General features: G+C 40.4%; 1 protein-coding gene and 1 long non-coding RNA gene across 2 annotated transcripts; one reads left to right on the plus strand and one right to left on the minus strand.

Annotated features, from left to right (window-relative positions):
• The first annotated feature begins 1,396 nt into the window (after positions 1 to 1,396).
• Positions 1,397 to 2,414, plus strand: LOC122083853. The gene is made up of 3 exons (XM_042651765.1): positions 1,397 to 1,654; positions 1,729 to 1,890; positions 1,958 to 2,414. The coding sequence occupies exons 1-3, from the start codon at positions 1,397 to 1,399 to the stop codon at positions 2,057 to 2,059; spliced, it is 522 nt and encodes a 173-aa protein (XP_042507699.1). The 3' UTR covers positions 2,060 to 2,414.
• Positions 2,415 to 6,406: 3,992 nt separating this feature from the next.
• On the minus strand, positions 6,407 to 10,067 carry LOC122085151. Its single transcript, XR_006142032.1, has 3 exons — positions 9,996 to 10,067; positions 7,661 to 7,749; positions 6,407 to 6,569 (listed from the first exon to the last, which is right to left on the minus strand). It is a non-coding gene; the product is annotated as an uncharacterized LOC122085151 (long non-coding RNA).
• Positions 10,068 to 10,296: the final 229 nt, after the last annotated feature.

The raw sequence follows: 10,296 nt of genomic DNA on the forward strand, positions 1-10,296 counted from the left end.
AAAAAAAAAAAAAAAAAAAAAAAAAAAAAAAAAAAAAAAAAACTGAACTTGAAAAAAAATTGCTCCACAGCTCGTGATCGTGTCACCTAGATCTAAGCCTAGAACTATAGATTTAAAAATTACAACTTAATTGCATAGATTATAAACATAAAAGGCTGAATAAGAATAAAACAGTGCTTGCATTAATTGACATAAAAAACTATTACAAAAGTGATTAAAGCAAAAATAAAGAAGAACTAAAAAGAAAGAGAGTGAGAGAGGGAGAGAAAGAAGAAAACTAAGCATAAACTAGAAAGTAAACTAAGGAGAATAATAATAAATAGGAGGGGGGAGGAAGGGGCTTTTATAGGGCTTTTGTCTTGCTTCCTTCCTTCTACAAGTCTTCTTTAAGAAAAGAAAGAAAATAAAATAAAATAAAATCTTGGTAAAAGTCCTCATTCTCTGAGATATTGTGTGAGGAAAGAGAGAATCTGTTTCCAAAATTAACAAATTCTATTCCTTCCTTGCAATATTAACCAATATCTTACAATCTTGATTAAATTAGAAAGGAATCTCTGCATAGCATCTTCAAGATCTTGTGAGGTGGCAAGGAGAGAGGATGTGGTACCAATAAGTGGGTCCCACCTTTGGACTGGTTCTTGATTCACTTTAAGCACTTTCTCTTGTAGACTTGGAAACTGAAAAAAAAAAACAAGAAAAATAAAAGTAGTACTATCCAAGTGGGGCAAAATGTACACTTATATCCATAAGATTTCACACATTATTGTGCTCATCAGTCCCAAACCCACCTATCATGCCAGAATACCCAGAATGAGCCCAAATTAGATGGTCAACCCCCATTTATGATTCTAAACCTGATTTGAGTGTTCAATCATGATGATTTTAACCCCAAAATAGTGAAATGATAAATCATTACGTTTATGATAGGTTACACTCATTATACGTATACCCACACATCGGATCTCCTATGTATCGGGTGCAAACACCACGTACTTATACAGGTAAGTGGCGAGTGGACTTTGATTTAATTTCAAAGTGTTTATACATCACTTAACATGTGTTAGTCTAGCCATGTCACCATGTAACTTGTGTGTAGACTAGACATCACGTATGCCATATCACGCATTGAATGTGCATTTACATAATATGCAATGCTCTATTTTATATTTGAATATTCATTATGTCTTGATGTATGTGATGGAGGAATCTCATTTGGACATGATTTGCATGCTAGATTAGATGTCATAGTCGACTTGAAAATGAGTGCATAGTGGCTCGTGGAATGAGACACGGTGGCATCGTGTAATCATACTATCTCATATAAACTCATTCCATTGACAGGCCTTACCATTGCAGTTGACCAGACACAAATCCATCTAGGGGTGACCAGTGCACGATGGTGGAAAATCAGCCTGTGGGTGAACCTAGGCAACATGGCACAGGTGGCCCATTCTTTCTTGTTTTTACTGCAAGTCAATGCCTTTTTAGTGACCTCCGAGGGGGAGTAGACATTCGCCTGGTACTCTTCTTCCGAAATCTTGGGGAGGTAGATTCTTGGGATTGGAGAGGGGCCGCCTACGCATATCTCTTATGGACCATAAACCTATTGTCATTTGGAAATCGAGGTCTCAAGGGAGCGGGTTTCATCCTCCAGGTAATTTTCCTTCTTGTACCTATTTCCTTTCATTCATTTGGATTACACTTCCTTACTTTAATCTCTTACAACAGCCTTGGTGCTTTGAGCACTTGGGGATTATAGCTCCCAGAATGAGGGATCCTCAGGCATTTTTCTTCCCCATAGCCACAAGATGGGGAGACAATCAGGTGCTCAGGGCTCGGTGCCATCCTCCGGGGACCACCGCTCATTCTCTTTTGAATGATCTCACTGAGGTATGCCACATTTGACACTGAAATTCCTTTTATCTTGTGTTGTACTTACTTTTCCTTGGATTTGTAGGTCACTTGGAGACCATTCCAATGCCTCATATTTCCACATTTTGAAAGAGTTGTATTGGCTAGACACTTATCCGAGAACCGGGTCCTTTTTTGGGGCATATAGGGCCACGTCTGGTATCTGAGAGAGAGAGTAGTACCCCAGTGGTTGGATGTTGAGTCATGCTTCTCTCACAGTCTTCCTCCACCCACTATGCACTACCCAAAGATAATCCCTGCAGACGAGATTGAGAGTTTGGCTGACGGAGTATGGGATGACTCATTTCTTGATTGGGATAGGGACTAAATAGCCTTCCTGGAGAAGGAGACAGTATGCACCCCTTTTGGTCCTGATGGTCCAACGGTATAACACAGAGGCTGAAGTAGACTGGACTAGCACCCTTGAGTTCCCCGGTATTCTATGAGGGTGATTCAGAGTATGGTTTAGATGATGACCTTACTCCCTAAAGACCTGTTCCTATAGTTCCTGCAAGTGTAAACACATGTGTATATTTTTTTTTTCTTTTTCTTTTTTCCTCCCCTTTATTTGTTAATTTTAGCATCTTATGAATGAGAATCTACCTTTGGCACAAAGAAAATCTTTTTTTTTTTTTTTTGGTTTAAAATGTTTAGGCATAATCAATTCCACAACTCAAGTCACAATTAGAATAATCGGGATAACACAAAAATCCAAATATTTCCTTATTCTATTACCAAGTGAATTACATAGAAAGGGGAACAATTTTCCTACCATAGATAGGATAGATAGGTAACAAGGTGGGGAGACAACTCTTGAGGTGGGTGAAAGTCCACCAACTCCTCTGGGTCCATCACCTCGAGCCCATATTGTTGGCTGATGTACATAGGTAAAATGATGTGTGAGTCAACCCCATCAACCTGACGTAATTGTAGCCAAGGGTCTTCAACAGAAAAATCTTCTTGTGGCCCCCCTGGGCACCTCCACGCGATATCTTGCACAGTCTTTTCTTGCAGGTACTTCTCCCAGTCAGTGATAAGGTTGAATTATGGAACTTCCCTCTTATCCTGGTAGCAAAGAGCTTTGAGTGGGCCTCCTTTTAATGGCTTGGTTAACTTCAGTTTCTCAAAGAACCAAATCTAAAAAATAGCAGGATTCCCTTGATAATGATCTAGTCAAAATCTATGGCCATGGCTTATGTCATCGAATCCCTTGAATGTTTTTGCAAGAACCGCAGGGATGATGTCACATCCTTTCTTCAATTGTTTTACCACCTTAACCAAAATGGGCAGTGCAGAACATAACGAGCTATCATGCAAAGTAAATAAGCATCTTATGATCTCTGTTGATGGATTCCTCCCATTGGTAGATATTGGACAAAGATCTGGGCCACTTTCAGAATGTCGATCTTCCCATACCTGACGAATTACTTCATTTCCTCTTCTTTCCATCCGAAGAAGTCTTGAATTTCCTCTGAATAATCTTTCTTCAAAGGTGGTTGGAACATCCTGCCTTTGGGTGGAGATAACATAAACTCGGAATTCTTCAAGAGTTGGGCAGATCTCTACTAATCCAAACTGAAATACATGCAGATTGGCATCCCAGTGTTGAGGCATCTGCCGGAGTAATTGGTGATGCAATTTCACACACCCAATCTGACCAAGAAATGACACATTCATGGATTCCAACAATCCTAGCACCCTCATGTTCATGTCCAAGGTCCATTTCCTCAACATCTCATCTAACGAGCTCATGGCTTTTCCTGAAACCATCACAAACATAAGAGATATGATGATTTATCAAAGCATTACTCATTGGCTAATGACTCAAACAAGCCTTTACCACTGTTGCATCAAGCTCTCTTTTTTTTTTTTTTGGCTAACCAAGGATAAGGAATAAACCGGCCTTGATAAACTAGTGCCGGGTGACGATTTTCTTTTAGGGGATGGAATCCTGGATAAGAGTTTGGCGGACCATAGGTGAACGACAGATACCTAATAGCCTTGCATGCCAAATGGTGATTCTTGGGGGATGGAATCCTGGATAAGAATTGATGGACCGTAGGGGAATAACAGATACCTAATGGCCTTGCATGCCAAATGACGCTTCTTGGGGGATGCAATCTATGATAATCTTTTAAGATACTATGATTATTAATTTAGGAACCAATTTATTGCCTTTAGATGGTTAGGACCGCACTTGCACATGTCAAGTTGCCTACGTATCCCTCAAAAGGAATTAGGTCTGACGTAGTTCAGGACATTCACCCTTTCAAACATAATATTTCTTAAGTTGATCTATGTTAACCAGTCTAGGTATTTCTTTGCCGTTGTGGTCTATGAGTTTCATAGCTTTGCCTGGTAGAATTTCTTTGACAGTGAATGGGCCACTCCAGTTGGGCCTGAATTTTCCTCTTGGGTCATGAATTGGAGCTCTTTATTCGTGCAGAACAAGTTCACCATCTTCCATGTGGCGAGGCTTCACATTCTTGTTAAAGGCCCTGGCCAATCTCAGTTGATATTTCTTTAGATTATCTATGGCTTTCATACGCCTTTCATTGAGGAAATTGAGCTCGTCATACCTGGCCTTTACCCACTCTCCTTCAGGTAGCTGACTATCCCCAGGTAGGAAAGGGAACATGAAGGATGGAGTCCTCCAAAATCGCTAGTCTCGAAGAGTAGGAGGACGTTTCCTACTGGGACTCTAGAGGGAAGAATCCTATAAGAGGAGATCCGTAAGATAGAACCAGGTAAGTCAACACACTCATGCCATAACTCTTCTAAAAACATTGTTGCACGGGCCTCTGACTTGGGTGTCGGAGGACTAATCCAAGAGCCACCTCTGGGCCTCTACCTTTTATGCTTATGCAGGATCGACATTCAACTCATCACAGATTCTTGACCACAATAGAGTGTTCTAGGAGCAGAAAAGTTATAGTCTATACCATACTTGTTGCAATATTCATCAAATTGATGTATCTTGTCAAACTCTCCTCCATGATCACTCCTCATAGAGATTACTGAAAAACCTTTTTTATTTTGTAACATTTTACACAAGGACACAAAGTCATCAAAGGCATCATTTTTATTTCTAAGAAAAAGTGTCCAAGTATACCTAGAGTAGTAATCGACTATAACAAAGGTATAGGACTTACCATTCATGCTAGATACATTAATAGGACCAAATAAGTCCAAGTGTAACAATTCGGAAGGTCTAGATGAGGAAACAATATTTTTCAACTTATGAGGTACTTTGGTTTGTTTTCCCTTTTGACATGCATCACAAAAGTCATCTTTAGCATATTTGATCTTGGGAAGATTCCTAACAAGTTCCTTTGATACTATGGTTTGGATTAGCTTGACATTTACATGACCAAGCCTTCTATGCCAAAGTGATGTTTCACTATGGTTAGAAACCAAACAAGTATTAAAGGGGCTTGTTTCTTCTACCATGCAAATATATATATTATTTTTCCTAGTTCCCTTTAGGATCAAATCATTATTTGTATCCGTGATATAACAATGTGATACATCAAATTCTAGTTTATAACGTATTCCACATAATTGACTAACACTAAGCAGGTTATAATTCAGATTTTGACGTAATACACATTTGAGATAGAAATACCTCCTAACTCTATCTTCTAAATTCCAGTAATCTTTCCTCTACTGTCATCTCCAAATGAGACCCATTCTCCATCATAGTCTTGTAAGCTTGAGAACAAGTTTTTGTTGGATGTCATGTGCTTGGAGCATCTTTTGTCTATCACCCATTTGGCTTAATTTTTTTTCTTCAGGCAAACCTACAACAAGAATTTAGTTGTACATTGGTCCCCATAATCTCATGGGTGTGTCACTGCTAATGTCAAAATGTCCCTATTGGGACCCAAGTGGTTTTGTAACTTTTAGGTCTCTAGTTTTGTCTTTGAGATGACCTTGGGTTCTTTTGAGTCTTTTGAGCTTTATATGATCCATATGATCTATATGATCTTTGAGTTCCATGGGACTTTTGAGGTCTATAGGATCTTTGGGATTGGTATTTCCCATGAGGTCTATAGGACTCTTGAGGGTAAGTTCTATAGGCTTGGAATTGCCTTCAGGTCCTTTCAATAGAATATTCTCTTTGAGGTCTATATTGCCTTCTCTGAGGAGTGTAGTAATAGGCATATTTAACTTTGGTCCTTTGTCTCTCACTTTGAGAGTTGATTTTGTCACACCCCACTACTGGCAGACCCAACTTACCATTAGGAATACTGGCGGTGTGAGTAAGACACGTACCTGTCTTACAACCTATCAGGATCTCTGATAGCAGTACCTTAACATTTTCACAATCTCACATCACAAACCAGTATAAGCAGTGGAATCAGAGTGTAGTAGCAGAATTATAAGTAAAATGGGAAGCATCTAATGGTAATATAATAGCAATAACCAAGTTATTCTGTTACATCAATCCATGACATATACTTATAATCTCAAGAATATATACAATCCACAGCTATATCCAAAAATATCAAAATATGATATACAATCTCCCGGTGCGACGTAAGCACAGTCCTGATCATGCTACTCCACTTCTGGCATCCACCAGTCGTTCACACCATACTCTGACCCAGAAGATACTAGATCACCTGCCATCGGTACCACGATACCTGCATCATCATCTAAAAAGGGGTGTATACGTGGGGTGAGCTTTCCAACTCGCTCAGTGAGGGGTGGGGTCAAGCACATCCAAGCAAGTCAATAGTAGTAGTAATTTATGATGCATGTTTGTAAAAATTAAACACATAGTCCATGATGCTCGTGATGCAGTTCATTTATTTATTATCCACCTAACAATACAAACTAAGTCTGGTGGTTGCTACTACGGTGCATTAGGCTGTATCCCTCATCTCAGAAACGACATTGACTATGTAGCGATACAAACCCTAATCATGATTAGAAGCCTGTCGATCCCCGTATGCTTCCATGGGTCACCCAAAAAACCCTTGATAACCCCCTCTTGGCAGTCATGGCACCAGTAACACATCGGCCACGCCGGACAGGTTCTCACCTTTGGCAACAATCACATCGTACCCCGGGAATGGCACTTTGGAAAGACACATCAAACATACCACAATGGATTATCCAACACCTCAACCCCTGTTGGCAAGGGTGCATATCATAGTGAGTGATACCTAACCACATATATACTGCATGCCTTCATAATGATACAGTTAGTATGTCTTACACAATACCGGAGAGACCTCGGCCACAAAGTGTAATCCATCTCCAAATACAGTCCTGGGTACATGATACTAGAGAGACCCTGGCCACAAAGTGAAATCCGAGACCATTTACCTAATCTAGTATACATATCACAGTTAAGTGACCTCAGCCACGAAGTGTATCCATTTCCAAATGTAGTCCCGGGGTACACGATACCAACGAGACCTTAGCCACAAAGTGTAACCCGCGACTACAAATAACTCTAATGCACACAATCTATGCATGAATGCAACATACACATGGCAATCATGGCACTGATACCACCTCGGCCATGCCAGATTCTGTCTCACACACACGTCCAATATAAATACGATGATCACGGTACTGGTACCACCTCGGCCACATCGGATCCCATCATACATTCCATATAATTCATATCATGATCATGATCATGAAATGACAATTTCAATTAAAAATATAATTTTAAGCATGTGAGCAATTTAATAAATAATAAACATTTCAAAAATAAACACAATTCATCCCTTACCTTGTTGATCTTTATTTGGTTTAGAGTTCAAGTAAGGGCACCGATCAATCAAATCAATTTCAACTTTGGGGCACGTGCGCATCACTGTCCTAAACACAAATGGAATCGTACATCAATACGTATCGAAAACATCGGGAGGGACCCACATAGGTCACCCCCAAAGGGTACAGACAGTTCTTAGGTGACAGTACTATCACCAGAAACACCCACCAAAAACAGGGCATTTCCACCGAAAATATCAGTCCTGTTTCTAGTGGAGGTGACAGAGAGCACATTACGCTCATTTGTCCACCAGAAATAGGTACAGTGCTTCCTGTGCCATATTTTCGTTGGACACAGAAAGGTTCAACTCGAATAGGGGCTTTCCAGCTCAGGCCCGATCACCGGGATTTGTTCCGTGGAGTTTACAGGGGATGTTTCTAGCATCATTCTAAGCCAAGAAAATTCCATTTCCACCAAGCCATCTGGGAGATATATCGATCGAACGATCGAAACTCTAGTTGGTCTTTTGGCATTACATGTTGCCGGAGCTCACCGGGCTTGGTTCGAGCTTGGCAACAACACCGGGAGGGTAAAACACCCATCCTACAACCCTAATGGTGTGTACACCAAGATTCCATCCATTCCTAGCTTTATCTAGGTCGAAATGAAGAGAGAGAGTGGCATGAGAGGTTGTACTTACCTCCGGCAACGATTCCGACAACAAGGCGGTAGCCGGCACTAAGGTAGGTTTTCAATCCCCTTCTCCTTCCTCTTCTTCTTCTTCCTCTTCTCTTTCTCTCCTCTCCTACGTTGGGCACAAGGGAAATAAGGAAATGAATCCTCATTTCCCAACTTATAACTTAATTTGGGCCTAAGGGTTTGTTTGGTTTGGGCCTCTTTTGAACCAATCGGGTTAAAATGAGTTTCGGGACACGAGGACCCACACATTTAGGTCCAAAAGGTGTTCACATCAAGAGGAAGGTGTGGAGGATGATTTGGGATCATCTAAAACCATTTACGAGGCGAGTGGCGGGACCCATGGGCATCGGAACCTTGACAACAGTCAGATTATTGACCAGAAGCTCATGACATCACCAGAAGAAACAAACAAAGAAGATACGATTAACAATGACAAGTTTTGAAATTCCCTACAACCCCAGATTACATTGCTAAACTAACATAAATACTTCAGTCTGATGAGTAAACTAAACCATTCACATAAAAATGACAAAACATACAAAGAAAACCCAAAAGCAACAAGAAATGAGGAACAAGTAAAACCCAAAATACGATAAGAACACTGTTATCAACTATCCAGCTAAAGCGGTATAATCCGAAACTTCCAATCTCCCGCAGATTCAACAAAACCAACTACCGTCAACATACAAATAACCTATTCTACACAGATAAAATCAGATTTCAAACACATGCAAAGAGTGAGTGACTTGAGGAAGCCAGTCATGTTTGGCGCACCTCAACTATGGAACAAACAAGACAAATAAATACATCAAAAGATTTTTTAATTGGACTTTACCACTGTATGATGAGTCGATAACTGAGTAAGGAATGAGGAAAGATAGAAAATCAAAGACCATCAAAAAACGAACGAGTGTAGAATTTTTGCATTTCCTACAAGCATGCCCTTGTGATAGCTTTGCTTGGACCGAGTCATGACCAACTGAACTTTGAAGTTGAGAGAGGGGGGGATCACAGTTTTTCATTCCCACTCAGCTCACATAAGACCAATGGTACAGTATCTCCCACAGCTTTATATATGATGCACTCGAATAAGGAATGAGGAAAGAATCGAAAGATAGATAATAAAAGAGCATCGAAAAACAAGCGAGTGTAGAAAATTTTTGCATCTCCCACAAACATGCCCTTGTGATAGCTTTGCTTGGACCGAGTCATGACCTACTGATCTTTGAAGTTGAAAGAGAGAGAGAGAGAGAGAGAGAGAAAGGGGGGGATCACAGTTGTTCATTCCCACTCAGCACTGATAAGACCAATGGTACAGTACCTCCCTCTGCTTTATATATGACCCACTCCGTTTGCTCTCTCCAGTCTCCCAGCCCTCTCAAAACTTGTTCTGTATGTCCCTCTTCTCTTTACCTGTAACTCCTTCGCATACTGCACTCTCTAGTCCCGAACATTTTGTTTTAGTTTGATTAAAGAGAGAAGATGAAGCAGATGGGTAGCAACGACACCAATCACCAGCAGCAAGAGCATGAGGATTCAAGTACCGAAGTCATAAACTAAAAGCAAATGAAGAACTACTTTGAAAAAGTACCAGAATAAAATCAAATCAATGAAAGTAATAATAATCGACAAGCTTGAGACGAGATCGAAGTACCAATTTTCTCAGCTTCGTGGAGAAGCTTGACAATTGACCTCCAAAGTTTCCAAACCCTACATGTAGCCTAACAATTATATATAGAGAGAAGTGTTTGCTTAATAAACCCTAGCCTTAGTGCCTTACTCGTGTTTTACCCTTTCGGGATTACATATTACCAGTTTTGACCTCATCAGTCCCCAAATCCACATAGGGGTGGGTTCGACCCAAAACCGGAACGACCATTCAATAAATGGTCAAATCTCAGTCCAGACTCCAGGCCATTTAGCAATTAGTCAGCCTCAGTTTCGATCATAGACCG

The sequence above is a fragment of the Macadamia integrifolia genome, chromosome 7 (assembly GCF_013358625.1).
Source record: "Macadamia integrifolia cultivar HAES 741 chromosome 7, SCU_Mint_v3, whole genome shotgun sequence".
In the NCBI taxonomy this organism is placed as follows: Eukaryota; Viridiplantae; Streptophyta; class Magnoliopsida; order Proteales; family Proteaceae; genus Macadamia; species Macadamia integrifolia.

Coding starts and splice junctions, on each gene's coding strand:
- LOC122083853 (XM_042651765.1), top strand. CDS start 1,397: ATGGTGGAAAATCAGCCTGTGGGTGAACCTAGGCAACATGGCACAGGT. Junction 1,655..1,728: donor GAGCGGGTTTCATCCTCCAG/GTAATTTTCCTT, acceptor CTCTTACAACAG/CCTTGGTGCTTTGAGCACTT. Junction 1,891..1,957: donor TTTTGAATGATCTCACTGAG/GTATGCCACATT, acceptor TTGGATTTGTAG/GTCACTTGGAGACCATTCCA.